The sequence below is a fragment of the Barbatula barbatula genome (genome assembly GCF_947034865.1).
Source record: "Barbatula barbatula genome assembly, chromosome: 8".
Lineage (NCBI taxonomy): Eukaryota > Metazoa > Chordata > Actinopteri > Cypriniformes > Nemacheilidae > Barbatula > Barbatula barbatula.
In genome coordinates, this window is record NC_136771.1 from 9146412 (window position 1) to 9172230 (window position 25819).

General features: G+C 38.5%; 1 protein-coding gene across 2 annotated transcripts; it reads left to right on the top strand.

The window, feature by feature from the left end:
* The first annotated feature begins 1783 nt into the window (after nucleotides 1–1783).
* On the top strand, nucleotides 1784–25409 carry zdhhc5a (zDHHC palmitoyltransferase 5a). Of its 2 annotated transcripts, none has more exons than XR_013787033.1 (12): nucleotides 1784–2158; nucleotides 9546–11022; nucleotides 11303–11424; nucleotides 11546–11703; nucleotides 13186–13358; nucleotides 14996–15098; nucleotides 15493–15584; nucleotides 15684–15810; nucleotides 18215–18332; nucleotides 18435–18547; nucleotides 19548–20534; nucleotides 23819–25409. XR_013787033.1 is itself a non-coding variant. In XM_079462662.1 (12 exons), exons 2-12 carry the CDS (start codon nucleotides 10868–10870, stop codon nucleotides 24045–24047), a joined length of 2292 nt encoding a protein of 763 aa, XP_079318788.1. In that variant the 5' UTR covers nucleotides 1784–2158; nucleotides 9546–10867; the 3' UTR covers nucleotides 24048–25409. The 2 variants fall into 2 exon arrangements, 1 of the variants encoding a protein (XP_079318788.1); XM_079462662.1 differs by having other exon boundaries at nucleotides 19548–20449.
* The last annotated feature ends 410 nt before the right edge of the window (nucleotides 25410–25819 follow it).

The following is a 25819-nucleotide window of genomic DNA, read 5'->3' on the forward strand; positions in this document are numbered from 1 at the left end:
ACCTTATTCATATTAATAAATCAACTGATGTTATCTGAATTCAAATAACAAAATGTTCAGCATAAAACTGTACGTTAAGCTTCATTTATAAAGCAAATGTGTTAAAGATATTGTAATGATTTAATACAATCATACAAACAGGGCCAATATAATTACAAATAATCAGTGAACACCAAATCTTACAACTACAGAAATACAATGAAAACAAGCAAGAAGCTTTTTGGCTTATGCATCCTCGTCAATTCAATTCTCTATTAAAATCTTCAAAAGAAATTCATACAGAAGCAAAATAGCAGTGTTAGAATTCATTATCCAATCACTGTTGTCATATGAAGTATCATCATGCCATGGGTTCATTTGATATGGTTTCATAATAAATTAAACCTTATTTCAACCATATACTTAATATTCAAACCTTATCAGACAATCATAGAAAGAAAATTTCGGTAGCTCTTCTCAACATGGTTGTATTTGAAAACAATTAGATAATGCATTACATGAACGAACATTGGACAATACTTCTACAGCTTTTATTAATAAGAGTTCATGTTAATTTCAACATTTACTAAAACATTTTTTAAATCAAACTTTGTAGCTGTTAATATTAGTTAATGCATCATCAACTAACATGAATAATTGTACTGACATGAACTTATTTATTATGAATGATATCAGAATGGATGGCCTAAAAAAGGTGAGATCATAACAACTTTACTTATTTTATTAAAACACCCATTGACCTATTTCTATGCTGACCCATAAGCAGAGTGCATTATCAATATGTATAATGACTTTTAAAATGACTGAATGCTCCTTATTAAAAAAGTGAGAAATTATATCTTGTCTCATTGGACATTTTCATAACAAGCATCAAAAAGAGGATTCCTTTTAATTAAAAAAGCAGTGTTTCATATTTTGTTAATGCTTTGCTGTTCGGCCCATTTCAATTGACACCAATTGGTGTTGGTAATAGATTTTCTGAATAACCCTAATCTAGAAAATTAGACCTTTGCTTCCTTTATGCGTTAAAATTGCTGTTTTACATTGCATATTTCAATGAGTACACATGTACATTTGGACCTTTATGCATTTGGCAGACGCTTTTATCCAAAGCGACTTAAATTGCATAGGCCTACTATAGCCTACCTTTTCATTTGTGTGTGCAATGCCTGCGAATCCCTACCTTGAATTGTGCAAAAAATATTGTTATTCTGTCCTCATTTGCCATTTTGGAGGGTTGGTGCCATGTTTGTTTCACATTAAACAACAGTTTATTGTAACAAGGACATCTGTGGATATTTGTGTTTTATGTGTGACATGAGCCGGAGATTTGTGTTATTTGGTCTGAGCGGCCGTGTGACAGATGTTGGTCAGATTTGTGAGGATATTGGTGGGTGTGGGGGATGCTTATCCGTAAAACTCCTTCTGTCTCGTTAATCCTCGGCGCAACGTTCACAGCGACGCGTATTTAATATGTCACTGTGTCACTTTTAATCCTGCATTAAGCTGTTGATGTCGGTCGATTTATTACGGTTTAAACTGTATTATTACTCGTTACATTTAAAACAGTTCGGGTTAACGTTTAGCCTACCGTATGCCCCGTTCCAGAGTCCGAGCATGGACATGAGGGCCAGTCAGGTGTCCGTAATCCTCTTTATCAACACCTGAGAAATGGGCGACTTTGACAAATCCGTCAAATACTCCATTACGCGTTATCATTGGTTACTTTGTTGTGATTGACGGCAGGTCCTAGCGAATGCGCTCGCAGGAGGGTGGGGACGTCAGGCTGTTCTGGGAGGCTCGTGGATATGGAACGGAGCTTGTGCCGCTGCGCTGAGCTGGTTGAAATACGTTTAACCAGCCCTTAGCTAGAAGCTACATTAGCTTTAACAAGCTTTTCGCGATAGTATATTTCGTTTACAAAAACAATTGGCGATTTTAGCGAGGAGTCAAAACCCAAAGGGCCATTTTTATGTTTGACTGTGTATTAAAGCTTCAGAGTTTGGACGCAGGCTAACTGGCTAAGTGAGCCGTCGGAAAGACCCCACCACCCAAAGATTGAAACGGAGATTTAAGCCATCATCTAATCTATTCAAGAGGATAACCAGTGCCACACACACGCCAATGCTCTAAACCAGCAAAGTCAATGAATTGACAGGTAGGTTGCTTGTTGTGTTATTTTACACGGTCGTGAACACCATTTTTTAAAGGGGCAGATATAGTGCTAGCTGCAATGCTAATCGTCCTGCCCAGCCGTGCGACAAGTTACGTTTGGTTCTATATCGATTTAACGCTTTTATATTATGCAGTGCATTGCTTTTTCTAAACATGTGAATCGATTTTCGGCATCTGTATTCGTTGTCATTCGTTTTTTTTGCGGCGTGAGCTGAATTACCAAGGTGGTGACCACAGAGACACGTAACGTTAACATGCACTCTCTAGAGTATGTTAATAAGATTAGATTTGTTTATTAATAATCATTTTTTTGCTGCAATTGCACGGAGTCAATCGATTAAAGGAACGCGCTAAAACTGCGAGCTGGGAATCGGGGTCGCGCGGATTCACTTCGGGCCTAAAACCGATGACAACAGTGCAGCTGCAGAGAAACACACCCAAAAGATACACACCGCTTGAACATCAGACCCATACCCCACGATACGGTTATGTGTCTCGTCCTTTAACCTCACATGTTCAAAACGGTTCTACATGATATTATATTGTAGTCATTTGTGAGTCATTTATTGTCATCAGGTCACCTGCCTATTAATGATCTGTTAGTTTTACACTCATCAATGAGTAAAACGAGCAACCATTGTTGAAAGTGAAACGAAATCACAACAAAGGACTAATAATGTTACCGAAACGAATGACTCGCGTATGACTAAAAATGCGAACAATATGAAACGTGAGAGTGAAAATTGAACCATTGCTGTCTGTCGACCAGTGTATTGGCTCGCATAACTAGCTATACCAGCTTTGATCTCGTGTGTTTGTCTGTTAAATGATAACGATATGGAGTATAGAGGGGCGTGTCAGGGAAAAGGGAAGTTCAAAAGGCTCTCCCCCTCTCCCCCTCTCTCTCTCTCTCTCTCTCTCTCTCTCTCTCTCTCTTCAAATGTGCTTTTTGTGTTTTGCCAGAGCACAATACATCTAGAACAGATGAAACGCAAACAATATACATCAAATCAAACAATGCACATTTTGGAAATAACAAAACACAAACATTCTGTATGTGTGTGCTTATTATTGAGAGCATCACTGATTGGTCGACTCCTCCCTTTTGTTGTGGCAGGCATCTATGTATTGTGTTGCTAATACAATCCTATTTTTCTCCTAAAAAATATTGAAGTTGTGTATTGTTGTCTAATTTCCTGAAGTCAGGGCAAATCATTTCAAATATGGGTCACAGTGTGGGCAGATGCGGCTCTCTTCGGCTGACCAGTTCTGTCGATGTCTAGCCTTCTCTATGCTCAGAGTGTGATTGCTTAGTCTGTAATGTATCTCATCATTGTTGTTCTTAATTTACAGTCTTTCACTGTACTAGGATATTCTGCTGTCGTATAATTTCTATCTAGGGTCAAATAATATTCAAGTTAAGTTTGTTTTCCTGTTGATTCCGTCCAGTAAGGTAACTTTCTTTTTGTACTTCCATAATTTGGTTGGGTTGAACTTTGTGAATGAGTGTGTCAGTGTCTTGATGCTGAGTGCTGTTAGTAGCTTTAGGATCAGCTGAATCATTCTATTTTTTTTCAGTGTTTAGTTCCTGGTGTTTAAGGGCTTTAAAATTAAATTAGTTGGGGTAACTCATTTTTAGATGTTTCTAAAATTTGATGCTCTGTTTTTGAATGCGCATCAGTCTGCTCCGCATGCGTTGTTTGGTGTGTTTCTCAGGACTCTGAGAATACTCCTACAGAACTCGGCATGTAAGGCCTCAATCAGGGTTTTGTCCCATTTGTTAAATTGGTTCAGGAGAGTACCCACACTTCACTGCCATACAGTGCAATTGGTTCTAAGACTGATTGAAATATTTTGAGCCAGATTCTAATTGGCATTTCGAGGCATGTGGATACTGTTTAGTTGGAGATAGAAGGACCAGATCATCAGCAAACAGCAGAAACTTTATGTTGGAATCATGTAGTGTGAGATCAGGTGCTGCTTTTTTTTTCCTAGGAGTTTTGCCAATTTTGAAAAGGGTTTGTGATTGTGGACATCCCTGTCTCACCCCCTTCCTTGAGTAAAAAATTATATTTGTTTATTTTTATACATTGATTTAATAATGTTTTATAAGAACGCTTTGAAAGAGGATAGATCTAAATCTGTGATCATGTAGTCAACTGTCGAGCAACCATGAAATTAACAGTTTGTATATCCTCCTAGAGAATCTCCTCTCACCATGCCATTGATGATGTATATGCCAAGACTTTGGCAGAGCTCAATTATAAGTTTTCCATTTTTGTTGACTTGTGTATCAAAGTTATTTCTTGACAAATGTACACTGTTTTGTTGAAAGCTTTGTCCAATATATAGTTATATATAGTTATATACAATTTATAACTATTACCATTATCAGTGGTGTAATCGGGTAAGGATCCTGTTCTTGCATTGAGATCCCCACATACCCACACACTTCCTAGGGCCTGGAAATAGTTAATTTTGACTGTAGAGGGTATCAAAGATGTTTTCATCTTGATAAGGAGATTCAATGGAGGAATATAAAGGGCACATTAAAATATATATTTTGTAGTTTGACTGAGTTGATTATTGATTTTTAGCCAGACATGTGATTCTTCTTTTTTGATTAGTTGGATTTATTTATCAATTTCAAGCTCGCCAAATGATTGTGCCGGCTTAATCTCTTCCACATGTATTTTTTTCGTGTATTTGAGATGATATTGATATTTCACGATAACCTGGGTGAAAAAAGTGACCTCATCGGTTTTGCCCCATGTTTCTTGTAATTTATTATGTCTGTGTCTAATACACTTGCAGTGCATAACACAAGAATGCTGTCAGACTAGTGTTGGGCCTTTCGCATCTCCGGACTGTCACATACTATATTTTACTACATCTGAATGCCCAACGAAGCCTTTCTCATTGATATATTTTCTGTTGTCAGACGAAGTAGTGATCAAGGCGACTTATTACTTTGCATTCTGGAATACTTGATTCTGATTGGCCAATCACAACATTTCAAGGTCTGATATTCATAGATGATAACCGCTCAAAACTAATAACACATGGTTACCTGGATGCTGCATTTCATTTTGGCAGGCAAAGTTTAATGTAATGAAGTTGAATAAAGTATAAATACATTTATGTTCAATGACATTATATTTACAAAGGATTCAACCAAATTGCCTGTTCTTGGCATTTGAATGCGTGTTGTCTTAAAACCAAAAATAAACTGTTTTTTCTTTCGGAAGGTCTGCATTCGGTAAAAAATAGCTAATAAATTATTTCATGTTCAAAAAGTTAACTAACTTCAGGTAAGTATGACCCCATTCACACAGACCACTAATTCCAGAAAATTGCCAGAGAGCCTTCTGTGTGAACGCAAACGCATCCCGGATTGATCCGAAAGTTTATTCCAGAAAGGGAACCTAGTTCCATTAACGGGATTAGTCCCGGAAAATGCCATGTGTGAACAAAAGGCAGAAACAATGCTGTAAAAGCTGTGTAGTGATGACACACATTTATAATAAAGCGTAAATAATTTGGCTATGAACACAAATATAGTAATTTCAAAAAGGAAAACAGGGGCCTACTATTAGTCTTTAGCTAATTCATGGATAAATGCAAGAGTCATAATCACCAAACTTAGATGCGAGAATTGCATTATTTGCTTCTAAACACAGTTTTAACTTGAAATTACTTTTAGCAGAACTATAAGCACGAATATACTCAGTGCTTCAATAAACTTGATCGGTTTACCAACCTTTAAAATACGGTTGTGTGCACCTGCCATGCTCGGGCTGAGCTTCAGAGAAGCCCATGTGTTTCTGTTTATACTCTGTTAACAAACTAACTCCAAACTTTCACCGAAACATTTGTGTGCTTGTTTTTCTCAACAAAAACATTGAAAACAATATAAACATGATGATAATATACCAACCTAAGTAAATCGTGGTTTTCTTATAGCATTATGTGCAATATGCTTTAGGTCCTATTACTGGGTTTTTCATTCGATCTGCATGAGCTTATTCCGAAACGGTTACAAAATCAAAATACTAAACTTTTCTCAAATTTTGTTTTAAAAAAACGATAAACTTATTTTTAAACTTACATTTTTGTACATCATATGACAGAAAAATCATCATACAGTGCCCTTTGTATTGTAGTTAGGCGATTGTAACAAAGTTCAATAAAAGGAAGGAAGGAGGTGGGAACCGGCGAACGCAAATCAAGCTTTTAATTAGATAAACAAACAACAAAACACATTTAAAATGCCGCCAGCTCCATCACGGTCGATTGCCGGCCACACAAACATAACAAAACACAACATAAACTCCAGGCCTGGTCCTCTCTCACTGACGGTCCGCTCGCTCGTCCTCTTATGCTCCCGATCTCCTCCCTGATACGAGACCGGTGCCTCGACTCCCGGCTCTCGTTCCGCCTACCTCACTGCAGCGATGTTGCAAAATTTTACTTGCCCGCCTTTCGATAATTTTGTTTTTTCATTAAGGCTGTCTAACCGAACAAGCCTGAAAAATTTGCTTTTATTTGTTTTCATATGGCATTTTATATTTAGCTTAATCTCGTTGGGCTAAAGCATACCTTGCGACATCTTCGTTCCTCATTTACCAATAAAAAATATAAATACATTTTTTTTACGTCTTTGGCATTTGCATAAAGCAACAATATATGCTAAGGAATAATAAACCAAAACAGAGAGATTACTTAAGCCTTTTTGGCACTAAATAAAGGAAGGCTGTAATAATATCAAATTGCGCTATTTAGCCACCTAAAAACACAGCAAGAAATATCTTTCACAGTGATCAAACCTATGTTTATGACAAAAAACCCCAAATAAGAATACATTTACCAGTGTTGTATGCGCATGAGCTCTGGCAAATGACACTGTCCAATGCGTCCAAACATGCACCATTTTACAATTTTGACGCACCACTCAGTCATGATTCAGTAACGCATTTAAGAAGACGAGATACTTCATGGTCGCCACCTCGTTACACCTGTCACATTTACAATCTGATCTCTAGAGATCAAGTTGTCAGCTGTTTACTCGAATACATAGCTCTATACACATTTATATCATATTTATTTGCTATGCATGCTGTCATTTTTCTTTTTGTAATGTTAAATCAATCTGTTGATATCTTCAGTGTAAGCCTACTTTCATACCTTTTTTTTATATATATTTTTAATACAATTAACAGCATCCCCATCCCCTCCACCTTTTATAATGCAAGTATTTTTTACACTAACATTTCAGGGTGGTTTTGATCAATTTAAAAATGACAGAGTTGTCCCTTGGACCTGATTCAGGGTTACACAGCTACGGCAATTTTAGACTGGACCACAGGTCAGATTCCAAGATGTCTCGCATACTTAAACTGATAACAATACGCTCTGTGACTGAACCAGTTTAGATCTTTAAGAAAAGTGTCTCAAAATACTGCTAGATAAAAAAACGGAAAACACCGGATAACACTGTTTTGAGTGCGAATAAATGTGAATAGCGATATTTTGATATAATTTATGGCTTAAGTCATTGTCGGGATACTGTGAAACATTAACAGATGATATATTTACATTTATTCATTTGGCAGACGCTTTTATCCAGGAGTAAGGTGCCTTGCTCAAGGGCCCTTCAGTCATGACCTGCTGGCACTGAGATTAGAACTGGCAACCTTCTGATCACAAGACCAACGCTCTAACCATTAGGCCACAGCTGACCCCATATATATTCACCAAAAGCCACTGTCCACCTTCAGAATATGTCCAGTACATTGAAACTTTTCGAGTCATAAGGACTACATTTAACACTTTAGCTTTTTCTAGGAAAGTCGGTCTTGTGGGTAAATATCCTAGTATTTAGTGTCTGCTAAATAATTATGAATGTAAATATAACAGAAATGTAATTTTTGGGTAAACTCTTCATTTAAGAATAAACTCCAGCCTTGTGATAGTAGTCTCTTGCTTTAGAAGTTAGTTACTGTATTGCATTGCACCTTCAGTGCTTTATTTATTAATTGATGAGAACAGCTGTCAGCCACAGTGACTTTAATGTCCTTTTATTTTCAGCCAGCTCTGTTTGCTGTGTCACCTGTCTGTTACGATTGGGTATCTTTAACTACACAATGGAAAACTGTTTAGGCCCCACAGTCCATACAAATCCCATATGGCTTTTTAATATGTGCATAATTTGTACCAATTGTAGTCCTAGAAATAAACAGATATACAGACTAGGGGTGTCCCCGACTAAGGATTTACATAGTCGAACTTGCATGTGAGGAGGATGTGAAGCGTGCCCGTCTGCTACGCCACTGTTCGTATAACCAAAATGGAATGATCCCCATTGCATTACACCTCTCAACTGTGAGATGATAGTCGAATCAGGCTCCTCCTATCAAAGCATCAAATCTACAACCCAATGCAGACATATTTGTAGATAGTTCATTTTGTTTGCTAATGTTCAAATTCCAATGTTTAGGTTGTCTAGAGCACATCCATAATTAATTTGTCATCCAAATGTATTTTTCACTTTGGTCAACAAAGTACAGCGACAAATGCGTTTCTTGAGCCTCTTATGTTAGATTGGTGAAATGCACACATACATTGTCAGCGCACACAATGTCAGACAGCCTTGAGGCTCTGCAAACAGCCAGACATTACGTTTGTTTGCATACATTTGATAGTGAAAGCTTATGTGATGTCATCTCTCCACGGTTGACAGAAAATTGGTTGGGTATTGTCCTACAGATGTCTTTGTAATTAAGCGCAGTTCATGTATTTATTTGGTTTGTATTGTGTTGTTCAACGGGTATGAGTCAGTTCTGAAAAGAAAGAAAGAAAGAAAGAAAGGGAAGAAAGAAAATATATCCTGAATTAAGTATGTCTAAATAATACCTGCTTCGAAGGGCTAGTTCTCAGATTTTGACAACAATTTTCTCAGAGCCCAACAACTCTGTTGAGTTCCATAGATTGTTCCCAAATTTTAGGGTGGAATCAACAAAAAAGTCTGCAGATTCCATTTGACCCTGCTTATGAGGGAAAACTACTTGAAAAGAAAACTTTATTTGAGCAAGACCTATGAGAGGGAAGATTTACACACATCAGCACAAATATGTGATTAAAAAATGTAAATTCATGTTATGTGGCTCTTAAAAATGTTTTTGGCACCTGCTATTTTCCCCTATAGGAGCCAACGGCTCCTTAACTGATTTTGTTTGTCTAGAGCCATGTAGTAAAAAAAAATGTGTTCTGTTTAAAACAAAATGAAAGATTTTGAAGAATTTAGGAAATCAAACGGTTCTGGGCTTCCATTGACTATCATTTAAAATTTTTCCTTCCTTTGTGTTTTTCAGGTGGAGTTAATTTCCATCCATAAATACCCTCTCCAGCACACCCACAAGAAGTGCTCATCATTATATCAAAGCACCAACGTTTGCTATCTCTGGTGTGCATTTGATCGCCTGGAAGAAAAGATAACTTCAGTTAAAGGAGGAAGCGTAGGCATGGCTCGGGACACTCCTTTGAGACCTCGTCCTCCTGAGACCCTTATGTAACGTGCCACATCTGCTAATAGACATCAGCTGGGCCTGATGCGCTCACACTTAAACACTTAAGGAGGTCCCTAAGAGTCCCAAAGGAGAAGTCGACCTTTTGTTTTTCCATTGTTTCCTATTTGCTCCCCAAGCATTTTGGTTTTTTTTTCTTCCAGTCTTGATTCAGAATCACTCCAGTCACCTGATTCAATTCCTAGAAGCTTTGTTGTTTTTATTTTTTGTTGGTAAGAAGATTTGATCCAATCAGCAACGCAGATTCTGTCATTGTAGGCCTACTAATATTTTGTGAAGACCATCTGGCCTGTAGTCCATCACTCACCAGTGCATCGACAATGCTTCGACTAAAGAGAGAAATAATTCAAAGGGTGCGATGTAGCACATTCTGGTTAAAATGAAGGAGAGACATTTTTACATTTTCTGATAGCGTGGACAGCGGGGGAGAAGACATCTTCATCGGCTCACAGTTTTGACCACCAACTCCTTCACTCATTTCCTTTGAAACATTCTAAACTGAACTTTCCAACTTAGGCTTTGTAAACCAAGTAGAAGAGATGTTCATCACAAGCATGTCGCTCAAATGATATACGTTTAATGAACGTTTGTCAGCAGTTGCAAAACATTTTTTTATGAATATGTCCTCTATGCTGTCCTCTACCTCTCATTTCATACTGTATCACCAAATTTTTATTTTAAGAGCATCACTATAGATCAGTTTGCTTTTTCAGTTGGTTTTATTTGCCGCTGTGAAACTGGTTGGTGTCATTTTTAATTGATTAGTTATTTTTTCTTTCTATAGAGTTGACGGAAGTGAGAGAGCCTTTTGCATTTACATTCATGCTTTAAGCAAATGACCAAAACAGTTGTGCCATGCTTTATCATGTTTAACTTTTAAAATCCTTGTGAATCATTGTGAAAGAATTCCATCTGCAGAAACTTAATCAAACTTTTAATTTTGGGGAGGACCTTATAGCTCTTGAAACTATACTCATGTTGTGGCCTTTTCATACACTTCTGAAAGAGTGACAGCTTTTCCCTTAATCTACACGTTTGTGCTGTCTCAATACAAACACTTGCAAACTGATCATATATATCGGGGTGTGCTGTGATTTTTGCCCCTGGTGATGCCGAGCGGCAGCATGAGTGGGGGAGTGTCCGGACCCACTTCCCCGCCCCACCCCGTTGTTCCATCTCGACCTCTCCGGCCAAGTCGCTACGTGCCTGTCTCTGCAGCAACGGGTTTCCTGGTTGGAGCAACAACGCTGTTCTTTTGCTTTACGTGAGTACACACACTTTGCTGAAAAACCCAGCTATAGAGCAAGTGAAAATATATGTTTTGCGGAGAAGTGGCACATTTTTTTTACGGATTTGCCTTCACAGAGTTAATAACATGATAGACATCATTGGGAATTCTTCGTGACTGCATAAAGTTTTCCTGTACATGCACATGCTATATATTTATTCATCAGCACTTGGTAATGTGTCCTCTTTGTCAATGGACTGCAAGCAGGAAGTGTTTTTTACTGATGTTACAGAGTTACTCTCATTCATTCTTTCAGGTGTCCTTGGCTTACGGAGCAGTTTTCTGTCGCTGTGCCAATATACAATGGCATTATGTTTCTGTTTGTGTTGGCCAACTTCTGTATGGCCACGTTTATGGATCCCGGCATCTTCCCCAGAGGTATTGAAGAATAATTCTTGATATGTTTTTATGATGGATTTACTGAATTTTCCAGTATTGTGTAACATGCACATATAATTAATAAATGCTAACTCAGAAAAATCACCTGCGTGTGTTGCAGCGGACGAGGATGAAGATAAAGAGGATGATTTCCGGGCTCCTCTCTACAAGACGGTAGAGATCAGAGGCATTCAGGTGCGGATGAAGTGGTGCTCCACCTGCCGATTCTACAGACCGCCACGCTGCTCGCACTGCTCTGTGTGCGACAACTGTGTGGAGGTACAAACACAAATCCTAGTTTTGAAACCATAGCGGTGTGTAAAGGCATTTCCAATTCATATGTTAGCATGTGGTAGTTTACATAATATGAGACATACGTGCCTGTTTTATTAATGGGGGTTTTGCATAAATATCATAAACGTCCTGTGTAAAACGTCCCAGAAATATGGTGGGCGAGCTTTAGTCGTTCTCTGCAATTTGATTGGATGTATAAATACAGCTGTTGAAATGGAAATGACAGCAGAGTAGTCTAACATATGTCATTTAAGATGCATAGGAAGGCAGTGCATTTTCTGATTTTACCAAAGATTATGAGGGCACACACAATTTTTAAGAGAATGACCCACATTGATAAACTATTTACATTAAACGCTGCAATATTTCATGAGAAAATAGCCATTGTAATATTTTGTTTCACTGGCACTTTGAGGCCTGGTTTCACAGACCAGGCTTAAAGGGACACTCCACCCATAAATGAAAATTATTTCATAAATAACACACCCTCTAGTTGTTCCAGACATGTATAAATGTCTTTGTTCGGTTGAACACAAAGAGAGATATTTTGGAATAATGTTAGCAACCAACAGTTCTGAAGCACCATTGACTGCCATAGTAGGAAAAACATTTAATAAATTTTTTGGTTCTGTTGAACACAAACGAATATATTTTGAGGAATGTAGGAAAACAAACAGTTCAAGTGCACTTTTGACTACCATTTAAAATGTATTTGTACTATGGCAGTCACTGGTGCTTCAGAACTATTGGTTGCTAACATTATTCCAAAACATTGTTCTTTGTGTTCAAACCGAACAAAGAAATGTATACATGTCTGGATCAACTAGGGAATCATTCATGACATAATTTTTGGGTGGTGTTACCCTTTTAGGCTAGTCCCGAGCGCTTCTTTAAACACCAGCGGCGGCGTCTTTTTTCTGCAGCTGAGAGCGTCTTTTGAGGTTTTAAAAAAAAAAACGCCTTGCGTCAAGTTCACTAACCGTGACAGAGCCTGTTGTTTCAATAACAACATGCGAAGAACATGATTTGTCGAGAAGGCTGAAGCTTGAAAAAATAAAATGGTGACCAAAATGCCCGTTGGAGCATAGTTTTGTATAAATGTAAGTTAAATTTTCACTTTCAACAACTTATTATTGCATTTCTACCGAGAAATTAGTGTTGTTGTTTTTAAATATGTGATTAGTTATTGCAAAGACGCTCCCTGTTTATAATTCAAATAGACTTCCGTTACGATGCCTATGAAACATGTCTGCCTTCATGCACAAATGCTATCTTTGAACATTGCCGTCTGCTATTTGTAACCACAACGCTGCAATGTATTTTTTAATCTTAAGTGCTTTTGTCCATTTTTTTTCTTGTCCAAAGTTAAGTGTGAACATGGGCTTAAGCTCATGCTTGTTCTCTCTCTTTTTGTCATACATCCACACACACACAGTAGTTATTTTCTTGTCCCCTCTTTCCTCGCAGGATTTTGATCATCACTGCCCGTGGGTTAATAACTGTATTGGCCGGAGGAACTACCGTTATTTCTTCCTGTTCCTGCTGTCTTTGACGGTTCACATCATGAGCGTGTTCGGATTTGGCCTGCTCTTCATTCTCTACCACACTCAGCAGCTGGACAGAGTACATTCAGCTGTCACGTATCCATACATTTACAATGTGCTAACATTTGCATATTTGATGAGGAAGGTGTGCTGTTTTTATTACCCTGTTTTTCACTTCATTGTCAGATATTTCTTCATATTGCTTCTATTGTTTTCCTCTACTTTGTAAGTCGCTTTGGATAAAAGCGTTTGCGAAATGACTAAATATACATTTAGATTCAAAAAGAGAAAAGGCAATAGATGTCTGCATTTACATGATATTGTTGACAGAAATGATCTCAAAATTCATGCAAATATAATTTCGAGTCAGTTTCTTGGAAACAGTTTAATGTGCTGGCTTAACAAAGACTGACTGCTGTCAGCATCTTAATGATCTCTCTTTTAGAAACACTACAACTAAAAATATATAGAATTTCCCATTATGTTACATTTTTAAGTGTCCTAATATATTGTATTTGAATCCCCAACAACAGGTTTAAATGCATCCAAGGTCAAATAACGCTGTAATTTTCTCAAAATATGCATTTAAGTTCAAACCTTGTCTCATCTCGAAGCGGTTCCCTCCAAGCAGTTTGAAGATTCATTTTTCTAAACCCCTCCCTTCCACAAGCCCACTGTGCTCTGATTGGTCAGCTACCCCAGTCTGTTGTGATTGGTCTTTCCGCATAGATGCACAACTACATTTCAGCTCTTGGAGGCTTATTATTAATTTACACAAGGATTATTAGTACACAGAGATGGTAAGATTGCAAAAATGCCATTGATTTGTAAACACAGCACAGCAATGCTAACGTAACTAATTAAGGGAAACCTTACAGCATATCAACGAAACATATCCACATCCTTTATCATGAATCCAAGTAATAAAAATGACAAGACACTCAACCGAATTGGACCCACAGCTAAACAGAAAAAATATTGTATCCGATATATGCGCTTATTAAACATTACAGCTTCTTAACTAAATCTATCCACATCCTTTATCATGAATCCAAGTAATAAAAACGACAGACAATCTACATGACATGACACATTTATAGATAGTAGTGGCCTCACACTTGATTATCAGAACTATTTTGGGAGGACAGTTTTAGCTGCTGTAAGTGTAACGTTACACCACATAACATAAAATATGAGTGATTTTCAACAATCGATAGACGATATAATTTAAACGTCTTACACTTACAGGTTGTGATTCAGAGATGTGCATTGGTCCAAATAAAGCCATGCTGACCCATATTTCATGGACAAGCGTTTAGTAAATCCCACACTAACAAACTCGAACAAGGTTGCAGAAAAAGTTGTCAGTAAAATGACAAAAGGTTTGGATTATACTGCTGTGCAATCAGGGGGAAAATATTTTATCCACTGGTTCTTCAAAACATCATTCTTTGGATTTGGGAGTAAAAACAACTACATTCTTGAACACAGCATCTCTGCTACAGGATGTAAACACACAAACTATCTGAATCTATCTTTTATTTTTCATGGACTTTTTTGATTAGCAACTTTGCAGATCTTTAACACTGAAGTAAAGCTACGTTACACACTGAAATAGTCTGTTTTAGGACATCCAGGCTACGTGCTCTTTAAAGTGGAATAAAAGACAATAAGAGGTGAGAGTTATGTTGATGTGAATGAATATTGCCGGTACATCCTTGACTTTTCATCAGCATGGCCGTCATGTGTGTCTCTGGGCTATTCTTCATCCCAGTGGCAGGCCTCACTGGTTTCCATGTTGTTTTGGTGGCAAGAGGCAGGACCACCAATGAGCAGGTTCGTAGCGTGTCATGTTTGTGACATGCACATCATAATCTTCTGTTTGTTTGTGATGTTCTGTCAGTAATCATGTTGGTGGTGGAGAACCGGGATTAAAACCACCACTATTAAGCAGTTTTATAATCTCAAAAGAAGCTTCTCTCAACCCTCCTCCCTTAGTTTGAAGATTAAAATCAGATTACATTTTTTTGCTGAATTTGCTGGTCTTTTATTTCCTTTTTTTGTTTTATTGTCTTTTTTATGTTCCTCGTGTTATGTTTTTGATAATGTGATTTTGATGTCCGCAACATGATGATTTTGAGTTTTTAAAAGATTATCACTGCGGAACAGACTTTTGTTTAAATCCCTGCCCCATACAGTGAATTTATTGCACATCACTGTCTTTTTGTAGGTGACGGGGAAGTTTAGAGGAGGCGTGAACCCCTTCACAAACGGCTGCACGAGAAACATCTCGCACGTTCTGTGTAGCTCACAGGCACCCAGGTTAAACATCACCTACATGTTAAAAAGCCTTGGCTTTTTAAAACATTGATGTATTTTCTGATTCGGGTATTGAAACAGTGTTGTGTTCTGATTTGTCAGGTATCTGGGTAGGAGGAGAAAGACTCAGACAGTATCTGTTCAACCTCCTTTCCTCCGGCCGCAGCTCACTGAAGCCCAGCTGGCTGCCAAAGTGCTGGATAATGGAATCCACGGAGATCTACACCGGGTAGGAAATCCTTTCAGTTTGCTTTACTATTACAGAAATACAGTCATCTAACCTTCACAGTAGCATGTTTTTTTAAAGCTTGGTTTTGATTCCTTAAAACATATCTTTTTAAAAGGGCTTTTAATTTATTGTAATATCGTATCCTACTTTTAATTTGTTTTTGTCTTTTTTTTATCTTTCTTAAATTTTTTTGTTGTACAGAACTTTGGTTCAGCTTTACTGCTGTTTTTATATGTGCTATCGAAATATACTGAACTGAACCGATTCTACATTTAAAGCAAATCTATAAATCCATTAAGTATGTTTTCAATCACATTTTTTCTTATAAACATGCCGAAGGCTGTTAACAATGAGCCAAGGCCTTAAGCATTACCTCTGTCATGGATGAAAGATATTCCTGTTTGAGCCAAACATCAGTAGGTCACAGAGTGCATTACAGTTTTTTGCTCAAGTTTCTTTTTATTGGCAGACTCAGTTTAAAATATCTGTTTGTGTCATTTACCATGTGGTAGGAGAAAGGCTTTTGAGTGTAGATTATGGACAGCGAAGCAGTCACACTCACACTGAACATAAGATCAGCTTTAGTGTTAGAATGTGTTGTGGCATGTCACTTGATTTATGTTCTACAGATTTTTTCAACTTTTTCCCAATACTTTAGGATGTCTGTTTTAAAGACTCACCTTGTAGTTGGCTGAGTTATAAGCATTAAAAACCTTAAGAATGAGGAAGTAGACACAGACAGCCCATTGGTAAATGTGTTCAGTTGTGCAATGGATGGATGAACATGCTTATACTGTAGACGTTTGTGAGATCCGCCAGCATATATCAGAGGTCCACTTTTGATTTCATAATGTTAAGATTAAGAATTTTTCATATCGTTGCGCTAGTGCATAAAATAACAGAGGTGTACACAGGCGATTATTCAAGAGTCAGCAGATCAGAAGAAGCAGCGCCTGGGAAAGAGCCTGAAGGCTGTTCATGCTGCAACACCCAACAACTTGATGTGTGAGTGAGGAAGCAGTGTAGTGATACTAAAGCAGTACGGTGAAATACAAAATATTCAAGAATAGTATGCGAATTTCAGACATTTACTGTTGGTTTTTATATGTGTGCACATTGAACTTCCAGCCATCTTTAAAGGGGTTGTTGTTCTTAAAATTAAAAGTTGTTGTACACTTAATGATTGTGAGCTATTTAATGATATCCAGCTTCAGGTAATTGTGGTGGATATCATGGCAGACTACATTGGTTTTGCGTCATATTTACATTTGTTCTAGATTAGATCAGTTTGGCAGTCACCGTAGGAAGGAGTCATGCTCTGAATGCACACTTCCACATTTTCCAAAGGGACACAGTGGTCTCTGTGATCGCTCTGTTGAGTTGCATCTTCTAAGGCAGCGTTTCTCAAACTGTGGGGTGCGCCCCACTGGTGGGGAATAGAGACGTGACAGGTGGGGCGCACCAAACGGGAGGAAATGTTCCTTTTTATGCCTTATATGGAAACGTGAGATCAAATCTTCCGGAATTTTGTATTTATGGTTACAAATGAAATTGTAGTGAGGTAGGCGGGGGGAAAAGCCGGGATTCGAGGCCGGTATCGGTCTGGTATCACGGAGGAGATTGTGAAGCATAAGTGGACGAGCGACCGGACCATCAGTGAGAGAGGACCGGGCCCGGAAATTGTGTTTGTGTTTTGTCTTTGACGTCCTTGTTTATTTGATTTGATTAAAGATGTTAAATGTTCGCCGGTTCCCGCCTCTTTCCTTCCCTTCATGGAACTTTGTTACACTGGTGCCGAAACCCAATAGTACGGTGCGCGTACAGCTGACACTCGTTATCATTCACGCACCGGCCTCGAATCCCGGCTCTCTTCCCGCCTACCTCGCTACAGAAAATTTTTACCTTTATAAAACTTTCGCAGCAATATTTCAATGTTTTTTTACAGATTTCAAAATGGCACTTTTATATCTTTTCTATTTTTGAAATTAGTAGTGCACAGCTGCACTTTTATTTTCTCAATTTTTTTATCTCATGAAAGTTATTATGACACTTTTACTTTTATTTTAGAACTTTCTGTTATTTGCTGTATATAGTTTGTATTTTAGATACAACTTGTTACTCTGATACTACTTTTCAGTTCAATGAATTGGAACATGTTAAGCTTGTTGCGCTTCATTAACATTGTGTTGGGGCGATGGGGGCAGGTGGAGCTTGAAAATTCCCCCTTGTCTAAAGTGAGGAATGACCAAGAAAGTTTGAGAACCACTATTCTAAGGTGTCATAAATCAGTGCTGCTTTTCTGCCGTCAGTCTGTTCTGAGCCGAAGTCCTGCATCTACATTTTGTGTCGTCAGCCTTTTTGTCTTTTGCTTAATTAAAAGGGCGTTTTATTCTCCATCTTTTAGTCTAAGAGCAGTTTGGAGATGATGGAGAGTCAGTCTGCTGATGCCGAGCCTCCACCTCCTCCTAAACCAGAGCTAAGATACCCTGGGCTGTCACGAGGACCTCCCGGACACTCTGAGGGTTAGTGCAAACCTATATGACGGACTTATGTTTGTAGAATGTGCAACATAGGTACTGAGAGCCCTTTCAGCTGCGAATTCATTCATTTGTCTTTGTTTGCAGAGATCAGTCTGTTAAATAAAGCTCCGCCCACCCCCACTATGTTCAAGTACAGACCCGCCTACAGCAGCCCAAGCAAGAACCACACTGCCCTTACACATGCCTATGCCAACCAGGTAACATTTCTGTCTGTTAATGTGAATGTGTTTATAAAATAACATGTTTTCACGTTCAGTCAAGAGTCTACAGGTCTGAAGGTCATACATTTAATTTGACTTAATGTGATGCCATTTCTGTTGTTTTTGCATGTTTTAATTTCTTATTTCTTTTATTTCTTTAAGCTTTTGTTTCTGTTTTATTCAAGTCTTTGAATTGTTTTTTCCCTCAATTTGACTCAGTGACGCTCAGTTGAACAGTATCAGTAAGTTCACGCAGTATTTTTTTTCTGTTTGTGTGTTTTATTGTCAGTGGCCTTCTCCTTTCTCTTATATCTGTTGTTTATTGTTATATTTTTATAAGGGACAGTGAAAATTCTGTCATTTACTCACACTCGAGTTGTTTTAAATCTATATCAATGTCTTTGTTCTGGATTAAGTACTGGATTAAGATAGTAGATGAGAAACACACCACCAAGTTTACCCGGGACATCAAAAATGTATCCTTTTTATTTTATACATTGGGCAAAGCAGACTTTTTTGCCCCATGTGACATACAGGTCTCCATAAGTTTATGTCCCTGGCGCTTCATCTATCAAAATCACAAAACAAGAAAATCTAGATTTTGATGTCTTCTGGTTTTTAACGTTACTCATGTGGTGTCTTGTTGAGACAGGAAAAATCTACTCGCATCAACACAACAATAGCAGCGCTTTGCCCTTAGCGCTTTTAAGTTTGTTGCGTGTACTTCAATTGTGTCCCTGCTGTTCCAAGCCAAGCCTCTCTGTCTGTCATATCCTGCTGACTTTATTTTAGCCATAAATATACTCCCAAATCACTCGTCGTCTCTGCAGTTTCCCTGTAGTAGTAGTTGTGCCCACGTGATCCTTACCATGAGATTTGTCCTCAGTCCTATTATTTAGCTACAATTACAATTTAGCTTTCAAATTGCCTTTATAACTTTGTAAACTTCTGCTTGCGCTCTCTCTCTCTCTCTCTCTCTCTCCTGGTCTCTCTGTAGATGAGTCGTGGGGACAGTCTTAAAGAGTCCTCTTCCTCTCTCCTTCAGTCCAGTCAGCAGCCAGGTTATCGCTCTGAGCCCAGTCTGGATGGACGAGAGGGGGGAGCAGGGGAGCGAAGCGGCACGGAGCGTACGGGAGGGCCCCCCGGAGGACCATCAGGCTCAGCGGTGCCGGGCTACTCCCTCGGTGGGCGCTCGTATCCCTCCTTTTCCGATCCTACGGTTCTCGCCGGCGGTGCCTCGCTGTCCTCCAGTGTCCGCTCTTCCCACAATGCCCCACCATCTGAGGCCTCCACCAGCTACAAGAGCATAGTAAATCAGACACCACCGCTGGTTCCTCGTAACGGCAGCCTGTCGTACGACAGTCTGCTTACTCCCTCCGAAAGCCCTGTTTTCGAATCCGCAGCACCAGAGATGTCTCCAGGGCGACCGCGCACGCCGGTCGGATACAGTTCACCCTTCCTGTCGGCCCAGATCGCCCATCAACGGGAAGTCGAGCTGCATCAGCCATCCAGTGCGGCCCTTCTCGCATCCACACAGCACGCAGCATACATTCGTGGCTCCACATCCTCGTCGCCTCCGCCACCACCCGAACGGGAACGGCTGCTGCACGATTCGCAACCCCACCACCATCGTCACCACCACCATCATCACCATCGGCCACCCCGCTTCTCTCGTCCTCCTCTGCTTTCCGACTCGGGCCACTCCCAGCCCTCCTATGGGTACCGCACCCGCTCTACTGACACGCCCCTGCAATCCACCGCCCACCCCCCACGCTCGCCACACGCCCCGCCACTGGGAAAGTCTCTGTCTTACTCGAGTGCAGCAGCTGCCGAGATGCAGTACCGCCTTGTCCGCAAATCCTCGGCCTCGATCGGGGGAGGGGGCATACAGGCGCCAAAGTGAGTAACTCCCCCACAACCTTTCGACGCTCTGCGCAGCCTGCTGCCTCCTTCCTCCTACTCTTCCTCCTCCTCCCAGACTCCTGTGAGTGTATCTCTTTCACTTCTTTCTTCCTTTTCCTTTTTTCCATAGTCATTGTTGCATGCATGGTCTGCCATTACATTTAGTCATTTAGCAGACGCTTTTATCCAAAGCGATTTACAAAGAGTTCAGGGAGCAATAAGCGATATGTCATATGCCATCATCTCATTCTATTGGTTTTTGCAATCATCAGTGATCTGTTGCTTTCTGCTGCTTGGATTCATTGTATTGTACATCATATTGTTGTTTAATGACCTTTCAAAGCAAAGTTCAGAATTGCACGGATAAAAGCGGTTTTCAAGCAGGTCTCCGTGTCAAAGTGTCATTCTAGTATTAAAGGAACAGTTCACCCAAAAAAATTAATTCTGTCTTCATTTACTCACAAAACAAAGAAATGTATACAGATTGTTGGTAAGACACAAAATAAGTTAATTTGAATAATGTAGGAAAGCTAACAATTCTGCGGCACTTTTGACGACTTTTGTCATTTTTCCTACTATGGTATTCAATTTTCTTTTAAAAACATTTCTGTAAAACAATCACAGTAAAATGTATTTTCATAAATCTTCCTTAAAGATTAGGGCCGCTCTGTTAACTGCAAAATTGAAAAATGTGGATAAAATGATATTTCTTTAATGAAAATGTAAAATTGTTGTAAAAAGTCCAAGTTAGGAAAAGCACAAAGTCTAAGGTTGTTAACTTTTTTATTATTCATCTTTTATTGGATTTGGAATTAGTTTTTGTTATTTGACACAAACATTTTTTTATATTGCTAAGGAATGTGAAGCATTTGAGATGCGATAAAGAGCACTTGTCCATTTCTAATTTGGCTTAACTAATTTTGTAAAAAAATCTTTAAAACAAATCGTATTGTGAATTAAGTATCGTGAATGGTTACATTCCTATTAAAGATTATTTCAAATATTATAAGCAGCATATTTACAAAAACAGTTGACACTGAAAGCAACGTAGTTGATGCAAGTAACGTAGTTGACTGAAGACATTTTTAACTTAACATCTTTTCCTGTTTTATTTATTTTTAATTTAGAAACAATGTAAAGTGACTTGTAAAATTGTTCAACTGTCCCCTAATTCTCCATCTTAAAGGTATGATTCACCCAAAAATTAAGAATCTGTCATCATTTACTTACCCTCAGATTGTTCCAGACCTGTGTAAATGTCTTTGTTCTGCTAAACACAAAGGACGATAACCAAACAGATCTCATCCCTCATTTACTGCTATGGTAGGGAAATGAAATACCATGGGAGTCAACGGAGGATGAGATCTGTTTGGTTAGTGATATTCTTCCAAATATTTTCCTTTGTGTACAGCCGAACAAAGAAATGTATACAGATTTGTAACAACCTGAGGGCGACCAAGAAAATGGTGACAGAATATTAGTTCACTTTAATTTACTCTCATGCCAATACACAAATGCTCATGTTGACACACGTGTAGTTTCTTTTAGGGTTGAATTATGATCAAAATGAACCAATGGCACATTATCCATTAACATCAAAGTCATGCAGTAGTTACACAGTAGGGTCATAATAGCTGTTTTACTCAAAAGCGGCCTCTACTGACAACTTTCTCGATAGTTGACCCTTTTCGTCTCAATTTCAGTGGCAGGCCTTCAATGTCTGGCCAACCAAATGTTTTTTATCAGGTTAACCTCAGATTTTTATATTTAACTTAATTAATATAACAAAAATGAAATCCATATCAACATGGTTATTTAATATATTCCTTGAATACTGTAGAACTAGTAGGCCACTAGTCAACTAGTTGCCTGCGGGCCAAATGCGGCCCGCCAATTATCTTTATCTGGCCCGAATTAACATTTTAAAAAAGTGGCTAGACTTAAACCATAGTGTGCTTTAAGAAATGCACAGGCAGTCGGTTCCAAAACACGTCTTAAGCCCTTGAAAATAACTGCATGAAGGGTAAAGCACTTGAACGGTTGTCCCAGATAAAGGAAAACTGTGTTGTTTTTATTGCAGCATTTATTACCTATGTATGATTTAATCATCTAAATTTATGAAAGCATCTGTTCATCTCCCTCCAGAACTCGCACTACAGAGGGTCTGCCCTTTTAAGTGCGTGGGGCACATGAGTGCGATTGGAACGCACCTGAAGATGCGATAATAGCGTTCAGTTTTTTGCACAGATCAATTGATTCATTTTATAAGATGCCAGTTTAACGTCACAAGGGCCAGAGATTACTTATCGTATGTATAGTGTATTTGACTTTTATTATTTCAACCAAATATATTAATAAATATCTTCATAAATTACATCTTGGTGTGGACTGGGGGTGATTAAATTAACAGCAATTTGATTATGGGGTGAACTAATGCATCAATGAATATAAAAGACAATATCCCTTTTAATTAAATATAATTTTAAGGCACATCCAATATCTGACTTTCATGTTCTAATATATGATCTAAAAGTAACTGCAACAAAAACAGTATAAAGGGAACAAAATGCAACATATAACAGAAATGAGGATAAATTAAAAAAAAACTGTCTTGCATCCTATTTATACTTTTCGAATCTGGCCCTCAAGGAAAAGTAGTTGTAGACCCCTGCTGTAGATAATTTGATTAAATGGAAAAAAAAACACATGCTTATTTCTTTCGGAAACAAACGAATGTGTCATACTGAAGGTTAAAATAAGAAATGTTTTTTGTTCGTAAGATTTTGTTCTTAAAATAATGTTTCCTTCTTGTATTGTGGTAGGCATTCATGAGTTTACCATGGCAGCTATTGTGTGAAATAACTGAAAAAGTAGTAATTATTTTAGCTTTCTGCATTGATATCGCTTATTTATTGGTTTATTTAACTGACTGTCATTAACTATTAGCTTTAAATCGATAGTGGTATATAACACAACAGGCCCCCGATAATGTATTTTATTATCTATTTGTCATTACAAATATTTCTTATTACAAATACATCTTGTATGCATTGAAAGTGTGTCTCAAATTTCAAAGTTTTGTTTTTACAGTCAAAGTATTTGACATTTTGTCACACTGTTAATACATATTGTCAGTACTCTCATTCTTAATTGGAATGCATGCCTTTTTCTTCACCATCATTTAGTTTACATTTGGTCATGCAGTAAACACTTGACATTTTTATCTAAAGCAACTAGCAAGAACAAGGAAACAATAAAGCAAATCATAATTTCTATACATAGGACAGAAGTAGCTTTATTATTGTGTATATATTATATAGGTAATACATGTGATTAAATATATTTGTCTAAATGTCTTTGTTTTAGGGACGAGATTCAGATGAAGTCGTACAGTAGGACAAACGGGCAGTCAAAATCATCTCTTCCTCAGTCTCCTACCACTCCCTCGTCCCCCTCCTATCCTGCCACCGTGTCCACTCGCCCGGGTCAGGCCTATTCCTCCTCTGGCTCTTCTCAGAGCCCCGCCCACAAGCCTGGAGGTGGGGTAAAGAAGGTGACAGGTGTCGGAGGGACCACTTACGAAATATCGGTGTGAGACCTGACCAGCTACTTTGACCAATGGTCTTTCGACGATGGAGCAACAGACTCTCAATTCTCCGCCCACATTGCAGAGCCGTGCTGTAAGAAGAGGAAAAAAGTTGTTTTGGACATTTATTGCTTCCCACAAAAATTAATATTTTTGCATTTCAGACTTGGAAAAAGAAAATCGAACAAGTTTTGGTTAGACATAGAGGTGGAGGTGGAGGAGGGGGGTATTGTTTTTCAGCCGTGAGACCTATAAAAGACTCCTAAACGGAGGAGTAACACGTATACGACTGGAAGGACTGGATGACTCTCATACATCATAATGACTTCAGTACATCACAAAAAAAGATTTCTATCCACATAATGTGTAAAGTGTTCTGTATAGACAGTAAAAGGTGTCATTTTGTTCACAGAGTGGAATTGGATTTTCTTTCGAAGGGGACCTGTGACATGCAGTAGCCATGTCAGACCACTGTGATTGGCATGCGACAATGTTGCGTCCGTATCCAATCATTACAAGGGGAGCAAATGATTAAAGCAAAATTAAGGAAATGGATTGCATTATTAAGATGACAACGGCCTTTTCAACGTAGTGTTTTCAGAGCAGTGGTCTTGGTAACCAAGGATGTTTTTATTTAATTTTTACATTTTTTATATGACTTTATATATGTTATTGATGAGATCAATGTTGTTTTTACAATGGCTCACGAGATTCTCAATGGACATATATCCAACCAAGTAGTGGAATAAAGACATGCTCCAGCCAGAGACGAGGCTGGGAAACTGATGAGGTCTGCCAATGATCACAGACATGCACAGAAGGTTACTTGTAGCGTAAAAATGCATCACACACATTGGAGCTCAATCTGTGGCACAGGTTATCACATAAACATAGATTTCTGCCTCTAAGGTATATTTTTTATTTAACTGCTACGTGAGGCAGATCCTGGTGTCCTTGACAAGCCATCCAAGTAGGATTTAAAGCTTGTTTTTCAGTGTCACCGAATGGTGGGTTATCATATCATTGCTCTCTGGTCGGATGGCAGTCAAGCTTTTAAATATTTAATTTGTACGTGTCACATTCAAGAAAAGCATTATGACGTATTGCAGGACTCATTTCAATCATTGTCTGTCTTGTCAGGGGTATTGATCAACATTTAGATCAGGGCTGGATATTCACATGCTGGGAGTTGTGCACTTTTGGCAAAGGTCATCCTATCAGAACAATTATAGGAATATTTAGACTCAAAAGATGGATGGAAAAGAAAAGAACATGTACTGTATAGTTCTGTGGGAGTGAACATGGTCGTGGGCAACGTGTAATGCGTGAATGTGTGTGGTTGAGCATTGGTAATAAACTCTTTATGAATCATTGGTTACCCTTTATGGTGTTCTTATCATGTTCGGGACCTTTCCTAAAACAATGTATAGACTGTTTCAAAGTGACAACATAAACAAACTGACCCCCAACTTCCGGTACACATTCACAAACAATAACGTGCCTGTAAATTATTTCGGATAACAAGCAAAAGTTTTATAGGTGAAAAACACTGTATGCTTTCTTTTCGGGCGATGATTGATAATAATTCATAGGACAATTTGTCTCTTTTGGTTTCGGTTTACTCTGTAAAAAATGTCATGAAATCATTGCTACCAACCAGGTCAGGTGATGTCTGTTTATTAGGTAACTTGGCAACTGTACTAAATAAAATCCTTAGATTGTTTTTCATAGTTTCTATGAGGTTACGGAGGTGCTCAGCCTTTGCTGCTTTTAGTGCCTTT